The sequence below is a fragment of the Tursiops truncatus genome, chromosome 3 (genome assembly GCF_011762595.2).
Source record: "Tursiops truncatus isolate mTurTru1 chromosome 3, mTurTru1.mat.Y, whole genome shotgun sequence".
NCBI lineage: Eukaryota > Metazoa > Chordata > Mammalia > Artiodactyla > Delphinidae > Tursiops > Tursiops truncatus.
The window spans coordinates 75,916,524-75,944,131 of NC_047036.1; the positions used below are offsets into that span (position 1 = coordinate 75,916,524).

General features: G+C 38.4%; 1 protein-coding gene and 1 long non-coding RNA gene across 21 annotated transcripts in view; one reads left to right on the top strand and one right to left on the bottom strand.

The window, feature by feature from the left end:
• Positions 1 to 27,608, bottom strand: part of MCTP1 (multiple C2 and transmembrane domain containing 1) — a 534,125-nt gene that overhangs the window by 62,182 nt on the left and 444,335 nt on the right. For 18 of the 20 annotated variants that reach the window (XM_073802311.1, XM_073802316.1, XM_019929685.3 and 15 more), the window contains one exon: positions 14,852 to 14,905. In XM_073802311.1, coding sequence (XP_073658412.1) covers positions 14,852 to 14,905 — 54 coding nt within the window. Of the gene's footprint in view, positions 1 to 4,183; positions 4,585 to 14,851; positions 14,906 to 27,608 lie in introns of all 20 variants that reach the window. The other 2 variants (XR_012330780.1, XR_012330776.1) reach the window with 1 other exon arrangement.
• On the top strand, positions 1,191 to 4,922 carry LOC141278299 (uncharacterized). The gene is made up of 3 exons (XR_012330781.1): positions 1,191 to 1,329; positions 2,131 to 2,227; positions 4,794 to 4,922. It is a non-coding gene; the product is annotated as an uncharacterized lncRNA (long non-coding RNA).

Sequence of the window (27,608 nt, forward strand, 5' to 3'; positions counted from 1 at the left end):
GAATCACAAAGAATACAGATACTGTCCCCATTCCAAAATCATTGCTGATCAGAAGACTCGGCTAAGAAACCAGAACCAAGAAACAGAATTCATGTGCGTAACGTGCTGAATGTTGATTTTAACATCCACGTAATGTCACCTCACTACAGCAGAGAAACATTAGCTTCAAAGATCCTGGAAAAGAGGCTTGACCGAGTTACTCAGAGTTCTTACAGCACAATTTTTAGAGATATAAGTGATCTTTGACATCCTATGAGAAATGTCCTTGAACAAATTAATAAAACACCAGATGTGAACTGCTGGCAATTCCAAGTACATTTTCTAAAAAGTAGAAACTCTTACGTTTTAGGTCGGAAGTGTTGTACCACCTCTTTTCCTCACTTGGCTTTTTATTTCTGGCAGCCAGGCAGAGTAAATAAGTACTTCCAGAACACAGGACTAGCATTTCGTCCTCCATCGGTGGAGGACAATGAATGCCCATTACAACTTAAACAGGAATTTAAAAAGGATTCTTTACAACTCCTTCCTACCCCCACCCCCCAATTAGTTTTAAAGGAGAGCTTAGGTAGAAGGTGAAATTTGGAGACTACATCTTTGTCTATGGGCAAAGCAAAAGAGGAGAGATTTAGGGAGCCCTTCAAGTTTTCAGTGGAGAAGTTGAGAATGACAACTTAGTCAATCCTTTGTTGCTTCTCCTTTCGTAAAGCAAAAACAAAAGTGAAATAAAAAGAAATAGCAGGATAAAACTTGGATATACCTGGCAATTTGAAAGTGCTCTGTTTGTTTATTTTTGAGATAACCTAATCCAGCACTATGTGCAGATAAACCTTAGACAGATAAACCTTAGGAGAGAGTCTCCTGGTAATAGGCTCCATATTCCTGAAGGCTACAGGACATCTATTAGAAGTTTTTGCTCTTTGGAAATTGTGGCTGATTTAATTTTTGAAAGATGGCCACACAACATCTCTTACCCTTTAGGTTCTTATGCAATATGACCTTGACACTCCTGATGAAGAGGGAGAGTCGAATTCACCCTCTCCTTGAATCTGGGCTGCTTTTAGGGACTTGCTTGACTAATAGAATATGACAGAAGTGACATTCTGGAACCTTCCAAGGCTAGGTCATAAGCACCCTTGCAGCTTCCACCTGGACCTCTTGAAACACTCGATTTTGAATTCTCCCTCTCAGGACCCAGTTGCCATGTTAGGAGAAACCAGCAACAACCTCTAGTCGTCTGACTGAGCCACCTTGAATGTCCAGCCTTTAGATGACCACAGCCCCAGACATCTGGCTGGAACCATACGAGAGATTCAGGCAAGAACTGCCCAGGTGAGCCCAGTCAATGCACTCCGTAGTGGAGAAATGGAAAATTATTGCTTTAGGTCACTAAGTTTTGTTTTCTGGGGGTTGGGTAAGGCTGTTATACAAAAAATGGCAGGCTTTGGAGGCAACAGACTAGAGTTTGAAGTTTGGTTGTTTTACTTCTTTTGTGACTTTTAGTGAGTTCCTTTATGCCTCAGAGGTTTCTGTCTTCATCAGAAAAATAGTGACAATAGTAGCTGCTTCTCAACTGACCCATATTCCTCCAGCCTCATATTTTCCTAATGACTCTTAGATCAAGGCCAGAATAAGCACGGTTACTATATATGTTCTACTCTGAACCAACTTTTGAGGCATCAAAAATATTTGGCCTCCTTTTACATTCATACTTCTTGCTTCCACATTGGATCTGTGTTTACTTATTGGAAGCACACTGAATGGGTGAATGGGAAAAAGGCACTATTCGTAGACCTGTTGCCATCATTTTTCCAAACACTCTCTCAAGACCTAGAATGCAGGGAAAAAAGAGGACTGGGGCAGGCATATAGGACACTTTCTCTGTCTATACTGGACAGAACGGGCTCTGGCTCTGCAGAATTGCATCCCAAGTGACCTAGCGGTCATCTCTAGGTGGGTCAACAGGCTTTGCTGGGAAGGAAAATTAATGAGAGGATTTCTTTTCCGATCTCAGTTTCTTCATCGTCAGACAAGTTACTTAATTCCTAGTCTTAGCTTCTTCTCTATTAGATAAGTTAACTGGTTTCTAGGCTCAACTACTTCTCTAATTTAGTCACATTATCTGGTTTCTAGCTGCTTCCTCACTAGCCAAGTTAATCTTCCTGATACTGAAGCATGGGAAGGATCCTTGATAAGCCAATACACAGAGTCATCGAGAACATTAAATAAGGTAAGGAAGGGAAAGCACTTTGAAACACTGAAGTGCTACATACGTATAAGGATGCCTCAGCTAGGCATCTCCCAGTCATCCAAAACCCTCAATTTCCCCTTACTCTACCCAACATAAAAATTTTCAATAATCTTCTTACAGTCATTATTAAAAATATCTCTCAAATTTGTTTCTTTCTATTGTCATTATTACCATTTAGGTGTAAGATGCCATTATTGATGGCCGGAGTAACTGTGGAACTTTCTAGCCTATTTCCCCACTTCAAGTCTCATCTCTTTTCATGCCATCCTCTGCCCCATTGCCAAAGTTTCCTTTGTAAAGTACAAGTTTCATCATGACAAATCTCTACTTTAGAACTGCCTTTTATTCTTCACTGGTTGGAGAATAGAATTCAAATTCCTTAGATGATGCCAAAGCCTTCACAACCGTAAATTTCCCCGTCCAGTGTCATTTTCCTCCACTTCTGCCCCTACTACCCCACATACTCCTTGACTTTACACACCACACTTCCTCATACATCCTCATTCATCCTTCAAGACCCAAACCAAATGCCATTTTCTCCGTGCAACATTTGCAGACAGTCCTATGAAGATGGTCACCCTCCTGTTTTTCTCACCCAGATTCTGTTCACAACTTTATTATAGCATTTTTCTCACCATATTACAAGTATTAGTTTACATCACCAAGGGCCCCATCAGACAGTGACTCCTGAAAGGCCCATATTGTGTCATATTTCTCTTGGTTTACCCAGTGACTTGTCCTTCAATATATGTTTATGGTAAAAAAAAAAAAAAAAAAGGTATCCGTTTTCAATAAGAAGGACACAATGGCAAAATAGTTCAACCTATACCTGAGATTGGGCTTCAAGGGGTGGGAATATGTTTGTGAATTTAGGAAGAAAATAACATTTTAAAACTTCCTATCTGAGACTTTGATTGCTTTTGAAAAAACGTTTGTCAAATTATATCAGGACATTGATTCACGCAGAGGATACGGCATAGAATGCTGTATCTATCAGCCTAGCCTAATTATGTTGCAGTGAGAAAAGACCTCAAAATCATAGAGGCCTATAAAAACAAAGGCTTATTGTTTGCTCACGTTACCTGTCCACATGGGTTGGCTCCAGGTCCTCTTTATTCCAGAACTCAGGCTGACTGAAGACCTCCTACATGGACAGTTCCAGCTGTGTTTCAGGGGGAAACAAAGAGAACTGGCAGAGCCAAGGATGGCTCTTGAGCCTTCATGTTGGGAAGTGGCATGGGTCAGCCAAAGTGAGTTACGTGGCCAAGTCTGAGATCAGTAGGCAGGAAAGTACATTTTGAACAGAAGGCAATCTGCCATAGATGCTACAGAAGGTAAAGAGACAGGTGACATTGTCACTACCATGTTAAGACCTCTAGAATAGTTTCCTGTTGACAGGAATCTAAGAAAACACACCCTGCTAACATGATTATAGCCATATATCTTCGTTTACTTTGAGTCTAGCTAAAGTTGGAAAATTTCAAAGAAAAAAAAAGTACCATGAAGTTTTTATATCTATTAATTCTACACTAGTTATGGAGTGTGATGAAACACAAAAAGTGAAGTATTTTTTGTGGGACAAGATTCTGGCCCATGGAAGCATGGAACCACTAAAATTGAATGAGTACCTTAGGCTGCGTACTCTCAAAATCTATTAGACCTTGTGGATCTTTTTCTTTATATAAAAATATCTTGATTTTTACAGACTAGAGGTTTACCTGGCTTTGGATTTTCCCCAAGAAAAAACACTTGTATTAAAACATTTTTTGAGTTCAACATATCACCAAGAGAAATAACCCAGAGGCCATTGAAATATTGTGGTGAAGCCACACATTTCTTGAAGTTGTGTTCTCATCAAATGATGTCACCACTACAGAGTTTCTGACCTTTCTTTAATATTTCATTTTCTGCATGTAACTTAGAGAAAATAGATACCTCCATTTGCATAGCCAACTCCTGTTGGCAAGTTATCACAATCGAGGAAGAATTCCTACTTCGTGAACTCCTTTTAGAACCTGCAGAGTCAACGTCTTTAACATGGTGAAGAATTTCTTTGCCAAACAAACTTCCAGGCAGAATAAAAATCTTGGCACTCTGCACTCAGATGGAGCATCTGTGATGCTTGGCAACACATCTGGTTCTGCTGCTTTGGTGAAGAAACATTCTCCTCATCTCAACATGCAGTTGTGTCAGCCAGTGTCAACAACTCCGCCAGCGATCATGAAAAACTTGTCTCTATTTCTATGAACGTTGTCAACCTCCTGAGAGCCAGGGCTGACACACTTCTATTTCAAGAAGTTTTGTCAAGAAATGGGAGTAGAAGAGTCAATTCATTTCTGCAATACAGAAGTTAATTAGCTTTCCAGAGGACCTGTCTTCGAATGTTTGGTTGACCTTCAAATGAAAGTTCCTCTTTTTTGAGGCAAAGGAAATCCAACTATTAGAATAACCCAAAAGGAAATGGTCCAATCATAGTTAGCTTTACTTGATGGATATTCTTGCCAAATCACCTAGGTAATCAATCTTTTCATTTAAATTCTTTTAGCTCAACAGCCACTCTGGAGGGGCACATGGCGGGCAGACAGCTACCTAAACATTCCAAGGCTGGAGAAGGGCTTCTGCAAACTGGAACAAGGAGCGACAAAGCTTCCCAATTTGTTTACAGGTAGAAACCCATAGACAGCTGGAATCCTTAGATAACCCTTTGAAAGCTAATCCTGCCTCTGATGACCTTAACATGCAACCATGAATACTTGATCCTTTAAAAAAAGAATGACAAAGCATTAATGATGCAGACTTCTCAAAGCATGATCTCAACAAGGATTTTGGAGAACTCTAGGAATCTCACTATGCCTAACCCTCATCTAATAAAGCCACAGCAGCTCCCATTTTGTTTGTTACTGTTTTCTTTTGCCAAATCAGTATTTTAAGCACTTATTGCTGTGAAACTGAAAAGTCATAGTCAAACAGATGTCAAAAATAATAAGTCTATTGCTGTGTCAAAAAAACCACTCCGTAATTTTAATATCAAAGCCAAACATCAGCCTTCTTGTAGAAGCTTACTTTTGAGCTGAATTCAACTTTATTTTTACTTGAAAAATTTGCATTTATCTCAGGTGTTTGAGGAAAATAGGCATTAATGTCAAGAAAAATGTGGTGAGAACAACAGAGATAAGACTTTAGGAAGATACGTTATAGTCTCTGTAAAATAATTCAATTTCCATTGCAAAAAAATGGCACAAAAAAGTTATTTGTATATGTGTTTATATGTTTTCTTCTGGGGAGAATGTCTACAGCTGCCTTTAGATTCTGAAAAGGTCTGTGACCTAAATAAGGCTAGTACCGTCTGCCCTGGTTTTGTGCAGAGTGAAACATTTTAAGGAATGGAATGAAAGTTGTGAGGAAGTGAACTTCTGTTGAAAACTGAAGTTAACCATGCCTTGGTGCTCCACTCACCAATGAATAATAGAGGTTCCTCAATAGGAAAGTAATCAACTGCACTAGAGATGGGCTCTAACCCACTCTCCTTTTGGACAAACTTTTCTGAAATAAAAACTAAGGCAATTTGGATAAAAATATTTGTTTTGTTAGATTCTGTTTTTAGTTTCCATATTAAATGAAGAACTGTAGAGCTATATTTTTGCAGAAGAGTACGACTAAGATAATAAGGAAAAATTAGGAACTCAGATCTAGTGCTTTAATATGCAGCATTTTTTTTGAGAAGTATAGAAAATGCAGTTGGAAGGTGCCTGTATTAGTTCCTTTGCTGCTGTAACAAATTATCGTAAACCTAGGCTTAAACAACACAAACTTATTATCTTACAATTTGGCAGTTCAGAAGTTGAGAATGGATCTCACTGGCCTAAAGTCAAGATGTGGACAAGACTGCATTTCTTTCTGGAGACTCTAGGGGCCTTTCCAGTTTCTAGAGGCTGCCCACATTCCTTGGCTTATGGCCCCTTTCCTCCTCCTTCAAAGCCAGTACAGCTGCTCACCTCCCTGCTCTGCCCCCAGTCAGTGTGTGTTTTATTAATGCCAATGCTCTGGCCCTGACTGTGGGTTCCCACGGTGGGTCCTCTATGGCTGCTCCTTCAGCTGCTGTTTCTTGATCTCCAGGTTCTCCTTGTACTTGTACTTGTTGAGCCTGCGGTGCAGGGCACATGCTTTTTTGGGCAGCAGATCCTGGGGCTTATGAACTTTCTGAGGTTCTCCTTCTGAATCTGGTTAATGATGGTGAGAACAAGGGTGACAGACTGGCAGACAGCTCAGGTCTCCGGGAGCTTGGACCATATGCCACCTGTCACTTTGGCGATGTGCACCTGGGAGAGCTCCACTTTCAGGTGGTCCAGATGTTTCAGCAGCTCTTCTTTCTTGCTGGGAAGGTTCTGAGCATTGGTTTTGGCCATTGCTGCACACTCTGATGGTCTCTTCCACTTTTTTTTTTTTTTTTTTTTATGCAGTACGCAGGCCTCTCACTGTTGTGGCCTCTCCCGTTGTGGAGCACAGGCTCCGGACGCGCAGGCTCAGCGGCCATGGCTCACGGGCCCAGCCGCTCCGCGGCATGTGGGATCTTCCTGGACCAGGGCACGAACCTGTGTCCCCTGCATCGGCAGGTGGACTCTCAACCACTGTGCCACCAGGGAAGCCCGGTCTCTTCCACTTTTTAAGGACACTTGTAATATTGGGCCCACTCAGATAATCCAGGATAATCTCACTATTGTAAAATGAGCTGTTTAGCAACCTTCACCCCATCTGCTACCTAATGCCTCTTTGCCATGTAGTGTAACATATTCTCAGGCTCTAGGGATTAGGACAGGACCTCTCTGAGGGACTATTATTCTGCCTACCACATAGCTCCTTAGCTGGGATGATGGGAAAGAGCTGAAAGCATAAGAGGAAAGTGAGAAGAAGTGGAAACCTAGATGTAAACAGCCCCTAGCTGGGTTGGATAGTATGTTCTCTGATTGTGCTACTAAAGATCATCCCTGAGATAATTTGCATCTACTTTTTTTTTTTTTTTTTTTTTTTTTTTAGTGGAAAACCTTAAGGAAGTATAAAGATTCTATACTCAGAAACCTGAGTTTTAGCCCTGGCTCTGACACTTATTGTCTATATCACCTCTGGCAATTCACTTAAGTTGTATGAACTATGGTTTCCTCATTTTAAAATGAGGTCTAGAAGGGGCAGGGAGAGGATGGACTGGCATCTGCTGAGTGTCAGGGGCTCAAAGAAAGGAATCATGGAATTGCAGAAGTTCCACTGGCCCATAAGGGGACCCTGGGATGAGAAACACCTGGTGCCCCTGGTGCCAGAGGCCCCTAATCCTAGACTCCTGCTAAGGACTCTGGTCCATGCCACCTATCAAGCAAACCTCAGTCATTGTGGACACATCCCCTGATGTGCCAGTCAGGGTCACAGTGTTACGGAGCCTGGCTCCAGGGGCCAGCCATGTGTGCTGGATGGGCTCTGGCCCAAGGGCTGTGCACAGGCAGCTCCTGAGAGGCCAAATGGGGGAGTCAGCTGCGTGTGTGCAGGCAGAAGGCCTCCTGCCTTCCAGGAGACGGAAGGCCATGGGGCAGCAAGGCAGCCTTCTTTTGCCCATCCTGGGTATCCACCAGTTTTAATTTTGCTATGATTCTAGATGTAGTAGAGACTGTTTCTACTGACTTGAGGTCAGTAGGCTGTCTGCTCAGTGGGCCCAGGCATCAACAGGTTCCCAATAGGAGGAATGGACCCTTTCCCACTTTTTGCCAATTTTATTCTTATTTGCTCTTCTCCCCAGAAGGAAGCAACAAGGGTAAAGAGCCCGTCGGGCTTTCTGCATGCCCAACTGCCCTCACTGCAGAGGTGAATTAGATAATAAGCAAGTGGAACATAATGTACTATGCCTATAAAATATATCTCAGTTTATACCTCTGGTATGAGATGTTTCCTATAATGTTTGAAAGGACGTGTCTAGGCAGGCAGGCTTTTCTAATTTCTCTACTTTAGGATAGTTATATCAGGGTCTAGCAAAACAAGAAATGGAAAGACTGTTCCATTTTTGTTCTAGAGCACGGGTGGGACTAGATGGTCGTATCAGGCAGAATTCTAAGATGGCTGCCAAGATTCCTACCTCTTGGTGTATATGGCCTGAATAATCCCCTGCCTTTGTGTGTGAGGGGGATTTTGGAATATGATGGGATAGTTATTCCTATGATTAGGTTATGTTACACGGCACAGTTCACTTTAAGAAGGGAGATTATCTTTGGTGGGCCTGACCTAATTAGGCGAGCCCTTAAAACAACTGGGGTCTTCCTGAAGAAACAGATTTGAAGTATGAAAGAGATTTGAGACAGGGGTGATTCTCCACTGATGGATATAAAGATGGATGGGGCCATGGAAAGTGGAGACGAAGAGCAGAAAGCCAACAAGAAAGCAAGGGCTTCAGTCCTTCAACTACAAGGAACTTCATTCTACCAACAAACGAAATGAGCTTGAAAGTGGATTTTTCTGCAGAGCCTCTAGACAGGAACTCAGCTTGACTGATACCTGAGTGTGAGACTGAGCAGAGAACCCAGTTGAGCCACACCTGGACTTCTGATCTACTGAACTGAGAGCTAATAAATGCGTATGGTTTTAAACCAGAAATAAACTCACACACTATGGTCAATTATTCTACAACAAGGGAGACAAGAATATACAATGAAGAAAAGACAGTCTATTCAATGAGTGGTACAGGAAAAACTGGACAGCTACATGTAAAAGCATGAAATGAGAATACTCCCAAACACCATATGCAAAAATAAACTCGAAGTGGATCAAAGACCTAAATGTAAGGTCAGCCACTATAAAACTCTTAGAGGAAAATATAGGCAGAACACTCTTTGACATAAATCGCTATAATATCTTTTTTGATCCACCTCCTAGAATAATGAAAATGAAAACAAAAATAAACAAATGGGACCTAATTAAACTTAAAAGCTTCTGCAGAGCAAAGGAAACCATCAACAAACTGAAAAGACAACCCACAAAATGGGAGAAAATATTTGCAAATGAAGCAACTGACAAGGGATTAATTTCCAAAACATACAAGCAGCTCATGCAGCTCTATGTCAAAAAAACAAACAATCCAATCAAAAAATGGGCAGAAGATCTAAATAGACATTTTTCCAAAGAAGACATACAGATGGCCAAAAAACACATGAAAAGATGCTCAACATCACTAATTATTAGAGAAACGCAAGTCAAAACTACAATGAAGTATCACCTCATACCAGTCAGAATGACCATCATCAAAAAGTCTACAAATAACAAATGCTGGAGCGGGTGTGGAGAAAAGGGGACCCTCCTACACTGTTGGTGGGAATGTAAACTGGTGCAGCCACTATGGAGAACACTATGGAGGTTCCTTAAAAAACTTAAAATAGAACTACGATATGATCCGGCAATCCAACTCCTGGGCATATATCCAGACAAAACCATAATCCGAAAGGATACACGCACGCCAATGCTCACTGCAGCGCTATTTACAATAGCCAAGACATGGAAGCAACCTAAATGTCCATCAACAGAGGAATGGATAAAGACGATGTGGTACATATATACGATGGAATATTATTACTCAGCCATAAAAAAGAATGAAATAATGCTATTTGCAGCAACATGGATGGAACTAGACATTATCATACTAAGTGAAGAAAGTCAGACTGAGAAAGAGAACTAGCATATGATATCACTCATATGTGGAATCTAATTTAAAAAGATACAAATGAACATATTTACACAACAGAAATAGATTTACAGATACCAAAAACAAACTTACAGTTACCAAAGGGGAAACGAGGGGGGGGAGGGATAAATCAGGAGCTTGGGATGAACATACACACACTACTATATATAAGGTAGATTTAACCAACAAGGACCTACTGTATAGCACAGGGAAGTCTACTCAATATTCTGTGATAACCTATATGAGAAAAGAATCTAAAAAAGAATGACTATATGTATATGTATAACTGAATCACTTTGCTGTCCACCTGAAACTAACACAACATTGAAAATCAACTATACTCCAATAAAATTAAAATATGAAAAAAAGAAATCCTATTTTAATATTTTATAATGAACTATTACTAGTCCTAGCAAATAAATATTTTTTTTCAAATAAATATTTTAAAATTAGAAAAGCCTCTAAGTTTGTGATAATTTGTTATGCAGCAATGACACCAATAATACTACTAATAAATACTAACCACAAAATTTTAAAATAAATAATAAATAAAAATAAAATAAATAATAATAAAATAATAAATAAAAAATAAAATACTAATAAGCTAATACAATGGTATTCCACTTAAAGATAAGTTAGGATTTTTTTTTTTGTCTCCTCCTTTCCTGCCTTTCTCCAAAGCTTTAATCCATTTCCCCACCATGCAGTTATTTCATTGACTATAACTAGAAAATACTGTTTTGTCAGATTAAAAGCTCCTCTCATACCATTTACTTATTAGAGTTATCTCTTTCTTCCGCCCCTCACAGTTAATTTGAGATGCAGAGATGTATGCATCTTGGGTATATTATATACATGTTTAGGGCTGGAGGATCAAACCAGAAAATACAGATCTTGAGAAGTAAGGCAAATAATCTGTGTTCTGACGTAACTGAGATATATTTCATTCATTGTAGCTACTTATCTTGAAACACAGTAAGCTTGACATAATGGCTGAAGGAAAAAGAGAAGCAATGTAAGCATAAATGTCTGAACATTTTAATATCTTTTTCGATAAACATTACTAGAATGCCATGCATTTGGATCCATGTTTTTCCTGAGGAAAACCTGCATTCTATCTTCTGCTTCCTGATACTGCAGCTGGATCCTATTATAAGGGTAGGACACAACATGGGAAGCATGCCTAAACTTTTAAAGCTACAAAACAAAAGCTAATCTTCATTAATTAGATGTCCAGATTATGCAGATTGACCACTGTATTATTATATGTAACATGGTGAAAAACACTATTATATGGTTTGTTGATAGTTCCACGTAGGTAATTTATCTAAGCCTTATTTATAAAGATATTGTATTAACCACAAAGGCAGAATTTGTTGTCAGGTAAAAAAGTCAGATCAAACTGTGACTTTGTGGTTGATGGCTGAAAGAATGCTTTACAACAAAGGCAAATGAGAATGCAATATGATGTCTTTCTAACATTTAATTCAAGAAAAATTTCATCTCCAGCACAGCTTAACCTAGAGCTACTACATAATGCAGATATAAGTGAAAATATTAACAAGTCAATGATTTATAACTAAGACCCATATTCTCTGCCTTTGTGAAAACCATGGAATTGGATTAAGAGAGAAGCCGCCTAATTTTAGATTTAAGCAAATGTGGACAATGGATTCTTAGAATAAAAGATAAGTCTGAGCATCACAAACCCTCACCTGATTAATAATTAGCTGTTTTAGTAAAAAGGAAGAACTTACGAAAAAATACTCATAGTCCATAATGTGGAAAAACTTCAAGATCTGGGAATCCAGGTAAATCATGACTTTGTTTTTACCAACTTTAACCAAAGTCTTCCCAGGTGCTAAAGTCAGTACTAAAGAAAAGCTATTACAAAACTATTCTGTTAAGTAATTATCATCTTTGCTTCAACTTCTTATACCTGTGTCTATACATGCCATCTATGTAATTATGTTGAGGGAAAACACTCCAAGCTCAAAAGAAGTGAACAACTTCAGTTTCTGCTCACACGGACCTTGTCAAGTAGCCAATGACTTGTCCTTTCATTGTGAGTGACTAATATCAATGCTGGCTCTAAAGAAAGACACTTTTCATAATCGCCCAACAATCTGCTAAGTGAAAACATATGAATGGGCTTAGGCAAAGCCTGCCAGGGGTCTTTGCTGAATGGAAAACAGGTGCTCTCATTCTGTGCCACGTAATACCCCATTTACCCCCAAGTCCAAAGGTTACAGGACTAATAGCTGCCTTGTGGTAATCAGGGAAAGCCAAGACACTAGCCCTGGTGAAACATCTGGGACGTATTTTACATACTTACAACATATGCTTCAGGTTCAATTAAAGTGAGGCTTTGGCACATTTATTAATCTTTTTTACTTTTATCCTATAAGAGGACCCACTGACCTGACCCCACTATTATACCATATGAGAAAACAGAGAAATAATGAGAGCTAGGGGTCAGTACCTGCTCGTATGGCAAAAAACACACTTGTTTTCTCATGAAACTCCATTACGCATGACTCTATACACAAACTTTAAATAGAGGAACCAATGAATTTTTTAAAGTAGGAAATTACCCTTCTCCCACTCAGACACATCTGATAGCCAAGACTTAGATTTACCACTGCGAGAGCCAGTCGAGAGACGGAAACTGGTAAATAGAAACTTGAAGGATCCTTTCATGTTTTCATTTCTTATATTAAAAACTTTGTATTTCCAGAATATAAGCTTTCCACTCTAAGATTCTTCCCTCTATGATGCAAGTCCCTAAAAGTCTATTGTAAATTATTACATTTGAAATTTTATTTTTGTTCAGATATGATTTTTATACTATCAATTGCGTTATGAGTGAAGAAAAGCAAAACCTTCTTATATATCACTCAAATAAAGGGCTGGATTTATGAAAATCAGCTCACAATCCTTTCATATGGAAAACACACTGTTTGTTGGCATCCTGTACAGAAGAATACAGTTAAATTCACACAGTCATTTAAGCGCTCGCTTTCAATCAACTTTGGTAACGAGACCTGAAAGTACATTAGAACCAGGGTGTCGATCTCAGACAACCAAACACTGGATAACAACAGATGCCACTCCAGAGATCTGGGGTTGTTTCCACCCTGGCATGACATCTATGTTTTGGTGAACTGGTTAACCAGGTTGTGCTAACGTTTAACAATGTGCCACTCCTAACACCCTCTCTATTAAAAGATGACCAAAAAGGGAGATTAGTGGTATAGAATATCAACAAACTGGCTAAAAAAAATCTAGGTTGACTTCAAGCAGGGGCACTGAAGTACTAGACTTCACCAAGGGTTTCCACTTATTAACATTTCTCGGGAAACGCCTGCTACCAGAATGGACCTTTAAGGTGGCTTTAATAATAAAGCAGCAACAAGCAAGGGAAAGTGGCCATAAATGGATGGCAGCTCAGCGTTTATCAGTAGAGAAATGATGATTCAGAGCTGGCATGTTGAGTTTAAAATACAAGCTCTCTACAGCTCTACAACTGACCTTAACAATAAATCATATCATTTATTGCCAGAAGTGTATGCTCATGTTATTCAACATTAAAAACAAGCACATATGTGTTTTTGCAGAAAGGAGATTTTGTTACTTTATGTTTCATGATGTTGCTAATGACTAAATGATGTCCAGAAGAAAAATCTCACATAAAAACTCTATGAATTTAAAAATGTTTGAAATAGCAGTAGAAGGGAGAAAGTGTGTGTGCGTGTATGTTTCCGTTTTCCTTCCAGCATTGAATATGTCAGGAAAAAAATCATTTGGGAAGTTAACTAATCACTGTGAATTGTTTTGACATTTCCAATGCTTGCTTCCAGCACTCAAATTCTTATACTGGGATATAAGTGTACATCTCTACTGGAATCAAAGGTCAAGGGCATAAATTAAGATACACTGTTTTTCTCCTTTCTTTAAAAAATTTCAGTGCTTTACTATAGCAGAAGTCAGATAGATTCCATGAAGGTCAAAATCCGGTTTTATAGGCTGAACAATGTGGAAATAATGAATGATATTTTCACTCCCCCCTCAGTCACTCCCCCCCTCTATCGTACCCTAAGACTTTTTGGATTTTAGATCTAGAAGTGCCCAAAGATGATGATAAACCAGCATCACTAGCCTCCTTGCCATAGAAAGCTGTCCTTCCGACCTCAGCCACTGCTGCAGTGGTGCAAGGCCATTCTGATTCCTCCTTCCAGTTGTCCACTCTCCCCAGGGGACAACCAATCCAAGCAGTCCCAGAAACTAGCTGTTATTTACTGTGGCCACCAACCCCAAGCCAACCAGCAATCGAAACACGAGCCTCTCTGAACAGACTTTCCTGACCAAGGAGCCACGGGCCATTCCAAGTCTAAGCCAGGGCAGTGAGCACTGGGATTATTTAAATGCCCTCTGGAGCCCTCCGCACACGTGTTCTTTTGCTGAGCAATTCTTGGAAAATTACAGATGACAATATCCATGTTTGACACATGCAGGCTGCTATTTTTCTTCACTCCTCTCTTCCCCCCAAGTATAGCCTGATTTGTAATACTCAAGATAGGACAAATTTTTGCCCTTCAAAAACAGTTGTCACTGTCGTTATCTTCGTGAGAGCTATCAAGTTCCAGACAAGCTGAATTATTTTTTTTTGTTCCTGGCAGAAAAATATTTGACCCAGCTCTGGACAAAAGCGAAGACGATTTATAGCCCTCTCTCCCTCTTTGCAACATGCAGTGGCATTGTTAGGATGATAAACAGCACTGTCCAATTTTCTGGACTCAAACACTTCAACTCCTTTTTAACTGTCTGTGAAAACAGTGTCATGTCTACATTTCCCCATCCCCAGGTACCCAAGTGCTGGGAAAGATAATTACCTTGTCATCTTTGTCATCTTCTTCTTCCTCGTCCTCTAGCATGTCCTCCACTACCTGCAGACAGAAACAGAAGTCGTTTTCATGCTCTTAAAGGAGAGAATTTTGTTCTGTCATTTTGAACCTTTTAGAAGTGAAAACTTTATTAACATTTGAAACGGACGCACTGAGAGGGAATATCTGATCTAGAGACAGGGATTAGGAAAATGCTATGCCTTTAATTGATGAACGCCAGGGACCTGAATCCCAGTCAGGGGAACCCTATTTGTGTGAAATGTTCTGTGACAATTTAAAGAATTGGAAATATGCATAAGGTAAACTAACACTCATTTGAAGGATGCTTTAAATCAGGAGATTTCTTTTTTTACCTACTCCACTGTCTATATTAATTAGGCACTTTAAATTTGGAGCTAGATAGCAGAAAAGAGCTCTGCTATTTCTAATTCACTTGTCACCAAACCCTAAGATAAAAATCTATGCCTGTTCGTGGATTCATGCTGGTGAGCTACGGCATAATGCTAACAATATCTTTCTGGGCTCCAATTTTAATTCTGACATATAGTGTCAACTCTTGACCATCTCTGAATGACTTGTTCATTTTGTGGATTACCTGAAACTCTAATTTTAATTCTCTGTGATTTTACACATGGATTATGTTATGAGAATGAACATTACTACTGAAAGAAAAGATGTATTCAATAATCAAATGTGTATATTATGTATATAGAACCCACGTAGATAGATATGTACGCATGTATTTTTCAATGGCTCCTGGTTAACCTACTTCAGCAGAATGGTATAGTCATTTTGGATTTGCCAAATAATTTCCCCTTGCCTGGATCAATATATAACTACAGGCATTACAAATGAGACCTCACCCCATTTCAGGTGTTTTATCATGTTTTTATACACACACACTCCATGGAATCCAAAAATTTAAAAACTCTGGGGGGAGCTCTTATTCAGGTAAGTGCTAACTTATAACTGTGTTTACTCCATTTGATATAATTTCTTGTGGTGCTTCTATTTTTTTATCCAGTATCTTTATCTCTGAATAAACTCGACAGAATCATGGTTATCAAATATTTTTAAACCTTTCTCCCAAAGCTCCTAACTTTAGAAGACAGAGATAGCTAGCTCTTCTTTCACGTGGCTTTAGGATAGAGACAGGAATATGCTATGAATGAAAACTTCAGTATCTAAGACTTACTAAACAAAGAGTTACATAAACTGAGATAATATGTCAGGACGCTCAGTTATCCTAATAATGTTTCTCAAAGTTTCTAAAAGCATTAACGGATTTAAAAGAAGAACCCAAACACAAACTTCTAGTTCTCACGAGCTGATATATAACTAAAAGTATCTGACAAACTGGGAAATTGTTCTTAATTTAATGTCATCCTTTAAATCTTCTATTAAGTGGTAGAATCTGGTGGTCTTTCATTTGGATACTCAGCATTTCAAAAGAATCAGAGTAGCACAATGTTCTGTTTCCTTTATCGGGTTAGAGTTTACACTGATTTTGGGGACATATAAAGTAGTTCAGCCTCAGCAAGAAAGGACTCTTGACATTCTAACTATACTCAGATACTCCATAAGCATTTATTACAAATGCCCTTGACCAAGGCACACGGTACTAGGGACTGTGGGAATAGAAAGATGAATAACACACAAATACTTAATCTATAGTCATGTCAGCCCACAAGAGGCTTATAATCCAATAGAATTTAAATGGGGGCTGTCAGATAGCCTTTCATGTTGACTTTTAACTTCCCGAAAATTTGAAGCATGCATATCATAAATATATAGACAACAATAGTGACAATGTATAACTGGGGTGCTGCATGCCAGACTATTCCAAACTGGGACCTTTGTGATGGAGGTTGAAATAGGAGAGGCAGTCACAATATTTCAGTACATTGTGTTGCATCAAAAGAATTCACCTAACACAGCAAGTAGCTAAACTAGAACTCAGACCCAGACTGCGGGATAGCACAGCCAGCTCTGAAACCCTGCCCAGTTCTAAAACCAAAAAAAAAAAAAAAAAAAAGGAAAAGCAAAACAAAAAAACGTTTGACCTCTCACATGATTTTTTTAATGATCATACTTTTGTACCTCTTATGAAATGGTGTTATAAATTTTAGATTTATATTAAGTAATATTTTAAGGTTGTCATTATCTATTTTTAAAAAATAAAAATTATATTTATTCCAGGTATACAATATGATTATTTGATATATATTAGATTAAGTAATTTTTTCCTAAAATTACTCATGTAGACTCATATACCAAATATGGAAAATGAAATGAATATTATACTTTTATTCTTATACATAAAAATCAAACAATATTTTAGGTGGTTATTGTTAAGAATGTATTATGTATCTCTCCTCTTCAGTACTTACCATCGTACTACAGTGCAAGGAAGGCAGAATGGTTTCAGATTGTGCCTAGCAGTTCATAAAAAGTATTCAAGAAATATTTGTTGATAGACCGAACAGAAGAAAACCTCATCTATGCTTCATATCTTTGAACATGCATTTTGGTAGAGGGCCTATCATTTATCTCACAGAACTCAACTAGCTCACCTGCAAAGACATACCTCCTACTCAATGATGCAGATTAATGAATCAAATATTCAAACTGTGCCTGGCAATAGAAAGCATGGATATTTAACCGTTACTTTAAGATTTGGAGATCTCCACTATCTTTAAGTTAATTTTCAAAGATTCAAAATATTATTGAACCATAAAAAAACCAAGAAGTTAATTTATGCATTTCACAAATCAGTTGCAGATCTTATGTTCAAGAAGGACTCCAAAGGTCTACAGAATCAGGCTCTTCATTTGCAAAACCCAAACTGTTCCCACCCTGCACAAGTGGGTAATTGGCTACGCACAACTGCCCCACAAATGCGCAGCCAGAATCACCCAAACACAACTATTTGCTTTTACATTTGGCAGAAAAGTGTTGTGTTAGCGAGAGGCCTTTGTGTTGTGTTGTAGCACCCGAGTGAGGGCTTTTCCCCTCCTCCAGTGACTTTTTAACGCTACAACATAAACATCTACAAGTGAGGATTTATAATACAGATGGTTTCCTAGTGATGCCTTTAAGCTGCTTCAGAATGTATCCCACTGTTACAGTTTGCTCAGATGAAGCTTAAGGTGCCTTGGAAAATGGAGATGATAATACCACCTTCCCCACAGTGTTGATTAGGGGTCCAATGAGACAATGTGTTTAAAGTGTTCAGCACAGTTCCTGTACCGAAGTACTAAAAAATGTGAGCTACTAATAAAAGTAGAAATAACATCAATTTAATAATATTTAAACATTAATTTTTGGAAATTAAATGATATATATATATTTTTTTTCCTGGGCAAAATATTCAGGGTTCTGAATGACATACACAATTCTGGTTGTTTCCCTGACACTAAGGAACATATAAAGGGGCACAGGTAGAGTGGTGGATAAAGATTCCCAATTAAAATGATAATGGTTTCGCAACTAATTTTCAGGCTTTAAGGGTCCAATGAAATGGATGGCTTTAAAGGCAACAGTGTCTCAGAAGCTGGGCTGTGCTCTAAGACATAAGCCCTGGACAAATGCAATGAATACAGAAACTGCAAACTGAGCTTTTAAAAACAAACTGTATATATCACTGAAGTGCATTTAAGGATTGCACAAAATTGCAACCTTTCCCAGAGAACTCAAGTAACACCTGCTATTTAGAAAGACTGCTGGAGTTTAACACTTAACTAAGGAAACAAATAAAATAAGGGAGTCCCAGTCTCAAATTCCAGCTCTTTCCTCTTCAAATAAAACCAAATAAGGGCTACATAGTTTTGTTTTCAAGTATACAAAGTCCAGTTGCCCAAACATTTGTCAGCAATAATATAATAACAACACATCTGTAGGATTTCCTTGAGGAAAAAAAAAATGAAGAGCGACAAAAATGCATGTGTTAGAAAAGATACATTTTTATAAAGTTGGGGTTTTTTTCCTCTTTTTGTAAGGGAGAATATCTCAGATTGGCCCTAGAATTCTTTTTCCAAATTATGCTTTCTGATACCTTGCTTGAAAGCAAGTAGTATTAATCAAACAAAAGAAGGGCACTAGGGAAATCAGAAAGATGTAATGCAAGCAGTTAAAAGTGACATGACCTTCTGTAATGTCGCCCGTCACAGACTTATATGCCACACACTGGAGGAAGGTCTTGAAAGAAACTGATTCTTGGTACTACTCCTTGAATGTAATACTAATAAAGATGACATTTTAAAAAACACACGTAGACAGCCCCAAATGCAGCGTTCCAGCTACATTACAGCCAAAGAATAAGCAGATAACACTATTTTTAGAAGCATAATATTTCTTCTTTCATAGTCCACATTTGCTGAACATTCGTCATTAACATATACAATAGAATATGTAGCTGTATATTTTAAAAATCCATTATCAAAATGGAGCAAAACTGCATCTGAAGAATCTGTATGTTTTATACAGTTGTATAGGAGGTCTATTAAAATTATGACTTTTAATTATAATTTGACACAACTAAATGCTTTATGATTTGCAAGGAAATAAAATTTTATTTGGCTGAAAATGTTAAAAATGATTCTGGTAATCTGAACAAAAATATGACAATATGTTTAGAATTACTGCACTAGACAAAGATGTATAAGGGAGGGGACCAACAGGATGCAGAAAAGGCAGACCGAAACAGTCAAAGGATGAGGAAAAGTAGATTCGGGTAAACTTCACTATTAAAATCATCACAGGACAGTGGATACTGAGTCCCGCTTTTTAATACTAATTTAGGGTGCATGTTTGAAAGCTAAAATGACAAAAGGGGGTTAAAAGTTCCATAAATAATTCTTAAAACACTTTGTATTATGATTTTCCCAGGGCTAAAGTCTTCCACTTATTTATATGTCTTAAAACAAAAAGGGAAAAATCTTGGTTATGTTACCTTTGTAAGATAAGTATTGAGTACCACAAAGCCAAAAACCCTGGAAAGCCAGCGCTGACACAAACCAGTTTCTTTTATATGTTTACTTTTTCCCTCAGAAATAATCTTTGAATTAAATGGATGTTTTTCTATGTTCAGAATGAACAGTTGCACAATTCAAATTGCTTTACTCAAAACGGTCTGTAAAAAAGCAACACATTTAAATTAAAGAAGAAATCACTGCTGTCCAGATGTGCAACTGCAATGTTAAAAAATTAAAGAAAGAAAACTGTCACAAAAGAAAGAAGTTTCATATTTAATTTTATATTCATAGAACATCCAAATGTGTACAGATGCTTATATTTGGATACATTACAAACTAAATGCTTATTTCCACTCTAGAGATATGGAGGAATTTGGGTAGAGCAGTTTGCTTCCACATGGTCTGGAGTTCATTTATACCATTTTGTGTGTACATAAACCAAGCAGAACAGGCATTTGTGTGCCAATGGATGTATTACATGTGCAAGTATCATATGAAATTATTGAAAGTCTATGAATTGAGAAGATGCATATAACCAACCACTCAGATTATTTTGGATCACTTAAAAGCACTGGAGGTTGGGCTGAAGACTTTTGTGGTCAATAAGATCATCATAGGTGCGCCTGTGCTGTGATTTTCACCACAGGACACCTGCACCTCTCAAGATTTTTGAGAAGGAACTTTTGCAAAATGAATGGCGCAATTAACCTGTACGTATAATTTACTCCACATCTGAAAGAATAATAAAACCCATAAACAGGCCTGGAATACACTGTTTAGTCTATCTCAAAAGCAACTGCATGTATGATGGCTGCTTAGTCTGATTCACGCTATTAAGAATTTGACCTTGGAGTATTTCAGCTACAGTAGTCATCAAGATAACTGAACCACTAGATGTAATAATAATTAGTGTGATAGGCTTGCCAGTGAAGCTGAATATATTGCAATACAAAAGAAGGCAGACTAAAAAGAAAAGCATTATTACTTACTGCTAAAAGACTTCCGGATTTTTACAGAGACACTCAAATACAATTATTTCTTCTCGCAGAATGCGTTTCCTTGGCTCATTCTGGGAAGTGCCATGTTATAATTTAGTCTGATTCTTAATAGGAAACGTGGCTTTAATGTGGCTACCAGATGACTTTTGATGCATGCCACTGATTACATACGGCCTGAATTCTGCATCATCAACAACAGCATTCTTATTTGCAGTATAATATGCTTTGCTGTAAGGTGCAAGGACAGTAAATTTACTTTACTGGCCAAGAGTATGTAACCTTTTAGTCTTTGTCAGCTTAATATGCAGAAAAACCCTTCCATTAAGAAAGGCTAAATACAATATAAATTCTATAATCAGTATAAGCATCTTAAATGAATTTCTTTTCATATTTCCTTCTCAGTATTCTTAAATGTTCATTTTTATACTTAAACAAAGCACTGTGAACAGAATTCTAGTGTTTATTTGAACTATGTCTCCATCTAAAGGCTTCACAATGTATTGTATTTTCGCTTGTAGGGAAAATTCTAATCTTGGCATCTTTACAATATTGCATGCTAATTTGATTGAGCAGGGAAAAAATAGGTCAACTATTAACTTGCAATGTGCTTTTTAAAAACTAATGCTTTCTTGAAGCAATATTATTTTTCGGGTTAAAAATTATACAAAAGGCCAAAAAATTGAATTGTTTAATGTGCTTTGCAAATGAAATCGAAAGATAACTAGACTTACCACTAATCTATTTTATAAAATTGAATATTTTCAAAGCAAAACATTTTTGTTCATTAATAATAAACAGATTTCAAATAAAAAAGAAAATTATATGCTTTAGCCTCTCTCTGTAAAACCAAGTTTCCATTGCAGAAGCACAAATTTGTAACAAAAAAGGGCACAATTTTAAATGTCTCAGGTTTTAAAAACAACCTTAGGAATCTTTTTTAAGTGTCTAATAAAGAGTCCAAGTTACCTATTTAAAAAATTTTCTGCAAAGCAGCAGGAGGGAGCTGCTATGATCTCCAGTCTTTTCCAGTCTTCTCAGAAATGTTCTTCACTCTAACCCCATCAGATATGTTTGGGAGCATTAGAGTTGTAATAGGCAAGAAGTTCTTTTCAGGTAAATGTATAGTTTAGCAGATATAATAAAGGTAAATGGTACACTTCGGGAAGATTAGGTACTTTTAAAGAATAGAATTTGAAAACAAAAAAAACACTAATCTTGGAGATTAATATGAGCAAACTTTTGAACCATATTGCTCTGTTAGGTTTGATGTACTTTTTACAAAAATTCACTGCTACTGCCTATTTTAAGCAATGTAATTGGGAGTAGTAGAGGGGGTGAGAAGAATAGGTGGACATGTGAAGAGAAAAATATTCTGATGCTAATTTGATTTTTCTTCTTCTTTTTTTTCCCTTGTGCCTAGAATATTTTGAGGCCTGAGAACATTATGTCAGAAAGTTTAACTTTAAAAATGGAGCAGATTTTGAATGTCAAAAAATCATAGAAAACTTCAGTTTTTTCCTTGTATTTCTTTTCTATAAATAATAATGATAAAATATTTTTTACCTTTTTTGTAAAGAATAATCACCTCCCAAAAGACAGCCTATGTGGGTTTAGACCTACATTGGAACTGGAAAGAATGTGTGTGGTGAATGGTGAATTGTAGCACAAAAGCCTGCATGAAAAGGATGTTCAGGAAACCTCACACAAAACCTCTGTATCCATTTTATCATGAGCTTCCCACAATATAACACAAGAGCTCTATATTCTAGGAAAAGCTTGCCTGGTCCCCTTATCATTTCAGCTTTACGTAGTGTACTGTGTGATTGCTAAATTAGTGCATAATGTATTTATAATATTTATAGTTCCAACATTTAGTCAAATAACCTTTATGTAAGATTTATGTTGATTTTTAAAAAATTTCTCATTTAATGGCAAATTATGAGGAGCATGTTTCATAAAGATAATTCTCCATTTAAATTCATCAGTCCATTAAATATTAAAATTATGTTTCTGATGCAATTGAGAACAAATTTGTCCAGCTTCGGTGATTATTTGCACTCATAAAAATTAGGCTTGATTAATAAAATTTAAATGCTTGATTAAGTTGACATTTTTATGTTCTATTCTGATTTATTAAAATTAGTCCCTGTGCCCAGGCCTGGCATGCTAGTAGGTTTACCTTTCTCCTTCTCTTAGTCAACACCCAGAGTGAAGCTGTTAGGAAAGAGTATTTTGCTATGGACTCAGTGATGGTCTCAGGGAAGGAAATGCCCTGTTCTCTGCTCATGGTGCTGCTGGCCTTTGTCTTTATGTCCTGTGCATGGTGGAGATTTGTATTACGATCATCAAGAAAAACGTTTCTTCCAAATATCTATGGATATGATCTGTAAAATGGCATACATTTTGGGTATTTCTATAAATTTCAGTTTTCAAGAAGCTTTAATCCGTAGAGGATCGTTCAAATTTCTTTGTCAGCTTTTTTTGTTGATAAAAATGTAGTTTTCATTTTGTGGGACTTCCATATGTATAGCAGGGGGATTACAGACACAGGAAATCTTTCTGTGGCAATTTTACTATCTTTGTCTACAAGTTCAAAACCAAGAAGGACTAATGGCCATGGAAAACCACTCTCTTCAATAGTTCTTACAAGTGAACTGTTTAAGAGAGGTGGTTACTGCTACTATGTTTAGACACCCATTTTACCCCCACTGGTTTGCCCTGTTTTATACATAATCAGGTGCCTAATTATCATTTACTGAGCACTCACTATATGCTTAACACAGTGTGCTGTCTCTTTAATCCTCACGAGACCTCAACAAGGGTAGGTATTATCCCCATTTTACTGGTGAGGAAACTGAGGCTTAGGGAAATGAATAAATTCATACAGCTAACAAGTAGAAGGTCTGAAATTTAATGCCAGGTCTTTGTAATTTCAAAGTTTGGACTCTTAACCTCTACCAACTGTAAAGTGGTAGTGGCAACACTCATTTTTAAGATGTTTCTGCTGTTGCCCATGGGAGTGTAACATATCTGGAAACTTTGTTTAGGTGAACTGTCTCTCATTTAAGCATGTTACCAGAATATTGTTATTGTTTAAAAAATAAGTGATATGGTATCATGACTATTTTCGTTTTCTTGAACGATGAAGTAAATTCAATAATACATGAAAGAAAATGCCCTTGAAGGCATATTTTAGTTTGGTTACCTGCACATACTACTCCAGTTCCATGTACAGAAAGGCTTTAAAATTACATGTTCTTAATAAATTTAACTCATGGAACACTAAAAAACATGAATAAAAAACTCTCGGGTTTATTGGACTCCCAACAATGGTTCTGATTTATAAACTTCTTCCACAAGCAGATAGAGACATATCACTTGGTTTCTATTTTTAGTTTGTTAATTGAAGTCTTGCCATTTCTTGTCCCCTTTCTGGACTAGGGACAGTAAGTCTCCACAAATATTGTATGAAACCTCCAGCTAACACCACCCCACCACCCGGGGCATGATGCAAACTAGTCCTGGGATCACGAGTCGGCCAGAAGGTGCTTCTGTTGGTCCTACATGCTATCTCCCTCACCATAATGTGTCAAGGAGTTTTGGCTATCTACCAAGAGGAGGGTGTAAAATCATTTAGAAAGAACCACCAGATCATCACTAGAAATAGGTGGGAAAACACATCCACCCTGAGAAATGAGACCCAAACCATGGATATCCCTTTTTCTCCTCTCCTAAGTCCCACTCTTCAATGACAGAAATGACAAAATTGTGGAGGCAGACCTTTTGGAAAGGGAACAGAAATAATAAAACTATTTGGTTGACAAATGGGTAGATGCTTGGGTTGGACCCTTTGGAAAACCATTGAGATGGTGAATTCTTTGGATCCATGGGAGACTTCGAGGAGAGTTTAGGAAGCTGGTTTTCAAATGAGTTCCTGGGGATCCAGGAGTCAATTGGGGTTCAAATAAGAGAAATTCAGCCATTTATGGGGGCAAGATCTTCAGGTTTCCTTCACGGCTGCCAAGACAATTCATTTGGTGGAAAAAGAGCTGGGTTTCAGGGCAGAAATCCTCTATAGGAATGAAGAATATCTCTTTACCTTGTTACATTCTCATATGTATGTTTGGGGAATCTGAGCAAGGTGGGAGAGATTCAGGAAGATGGTGAGGGCTGCAGTATGAGAGTAACTATAAGCGTCCTCTGCAGCAACTACCACTAACTTTAGTTTCTAAGTATCTCTCCTGAGTCCTAATAGATCTAAAGCAAAAGAAGTCTGCCTTCTAGACAGGCGGCTCTTTAGTATATTGACTTTTAAAAATAGAACTGTTTTCCTTTACATCTTTCTCTATGTGAATTGACATGTCACGTACAGGTAACACTCATCTTCCCATCTGAAGTTGAGCTGCAGTTTGAGGATAGAGCAAAAAGATAGACAACACACTGCAGTATTAAAGGCAAACATGGAGTTACTGAGTGAAGGGACAGACGGAAGGGTGGAATAGAGCTGTGGCCACAGATAGGTAGACCCTCTTTCTTTATATGTGCAGCACACGCACACATTATCTGGGAGGATCTAAATGTTTTTTGGCCACATGCTCTGCATTTCATATATAGACCTCCATCACTGCACCTATTATACCCACGTATTCCACTTAGTTGTTTGTTTCCCTCACTAGACCACAAACTGTCATGGGCAAGGACCAGGTCTTTTTTTCTCTCCTTCTTTTCTCTCTCTCCCTTTCTTTTATTTGTATTGAAGTATAATAGATTTACTGGGACCAGGTCTTAATCATCTTTGGACAACAGCTAGCACAGTGCCTGCAAACGTTCAATACATTTTTGTTGAATGAAAATTAGACAATTTTTGATGTGGAAAAAGGATCAGATTAACATACTTAGTATTCATTCATTAAACATTTTTTGAGCAACTACTGTGCTGCTATATCTGAGACATCTTGTTCTGTGCTGGGATTAGATACACAGATGGAAGATACAGTTAGAACAGTCTGGGGCAGGTGAAGAAGACCCCCAGTGAGCTTTTTATTATAATACAGCTAGGGGGATATGGGAACTGAGAGGGGAGGGTTCACTTAAGCTCTTGGAGTATATGATGGTAGAGATGGGTTGGTAGGCGTAGGGGTGGGTGAGAATGGGCAGGAAGTCAGAGATGGCTCGCCAGGAGAAATGATGAAGATAACTGGTGGTTACCCAGGCATATAGATATAAAATATTAAAACCTTAATGGGTGGCAAGTCAGTATTGACTACCAAAAATATTCAAAATGCATACACTCTGACCCAGAAATTCCCCTTCAAGGACTTGATCAAAAGACATTACCGACAACCTGCTCAGAGATCTGTTTAGGATGTTTCTTTGCAACATTCTTTGAGATGGCATAAACACTGGAAACAAACATTTCTAAAATGAGTGTTTAATTGAGAAAAAATAAAGTATTCATATGGTGGAAATTATTCAGTCATTAAAAAGCATGTTGTTTCCCAGTAATTTGAGGGCAACTCAAAGTAGGTATGCTAACAGTACCTTTAATGTGATCCAATTTTCGTAAAAAATAAAATATATATGACAAGCAAGAACTACACCGTACATTTGCAAACATACTTTTTTTTTTAAGAAAAGAGTAAAAGCTATAGAGAGAGTGTATTGACTATTTGGGAAACTACAAATACGCTCGGCTCCAGATACTGCTGCTGCCGCCATAGCTGTCCCAGCCACCCTGGGTCCTCCTCTGTCAAGACTATGTCAAAACCCCATCCGTCAAAGCTCCCCTTCCTCCATGGCAGAAGACCACTACTTGACCTCCTCCTCCACTGCGGGGCCTTGACCTGCACACACCTAGGCTCCCATCTGCTCATCAACACCCACAGGGTCTCCTCCAAGTTCACGGTGCAGCTCATCCCAGAGCAAGGTGCCCCAGGAGAGCCAGGCCCTCGCAAGGGAGTGTGCCCACCTCTTTGTGGGCAGGCCTTCTGAGCTCAACCCCTTCGATGTTTGGCACCTGCAGCAAGGACTTCAAGCGCTCCAGCCACCTGTCCTGGCACAGTGCCACACATCGTGCCAGATGGCCCGCTGCACATCTGTTCTGGTGCCCATGCGGCTTCCAGGCACAGCACGAGCACCTCCACTAAGTTCAAGACCAGGCCTGCACTGCCCTTCCCTGGGTCACCACGTCTGTCCCACACAGCACCACCTACACAAACTCACTGCCAGTGCAGAGGTTACTGCCTTATCCTAGACCTCAGTTTCCCCAAATATACAAAGAGAGAAGCATCATTGCTTCCTTCTTTGCTTTCTGTTGTGTTATGTGGACCAAGTCTTTGCCCACCCTGGGCCTATGGAATGGGTGCATTGGAGGAGAGGCAGAGAACACAGGCCTGGGAACCAGCTGGACGTGGGTTCCAGTCCCACTGTGCTGTGTGAGCCTTTGCAAGTGGCATAAGCTCTCTGAGCTTTGTTTTCCTGCTCTCCCAAGTGGTGAATGGTTGCTTTCTGGGTGAAAGAGATGACAAAAGAGAATGGGGCACTGTCTGGTTCATTTCTGTACCTCCCCCCTTCTGCCCACCATCTCCACCTTTTGCTCATTAAACATTCCATTCTCAAAACCAAAAAACACACAAACGAACAATCCTGCTGGAATACAGGGGAAATAAAGCTGAAGCTATATGGTTTGGGTGGGGCATACACATGAGGAATCTTCTATGCCATGCTCGAAGATATTACAGAAAGACAAAAGTAGCAGGGGGAAAAAAATCAGCA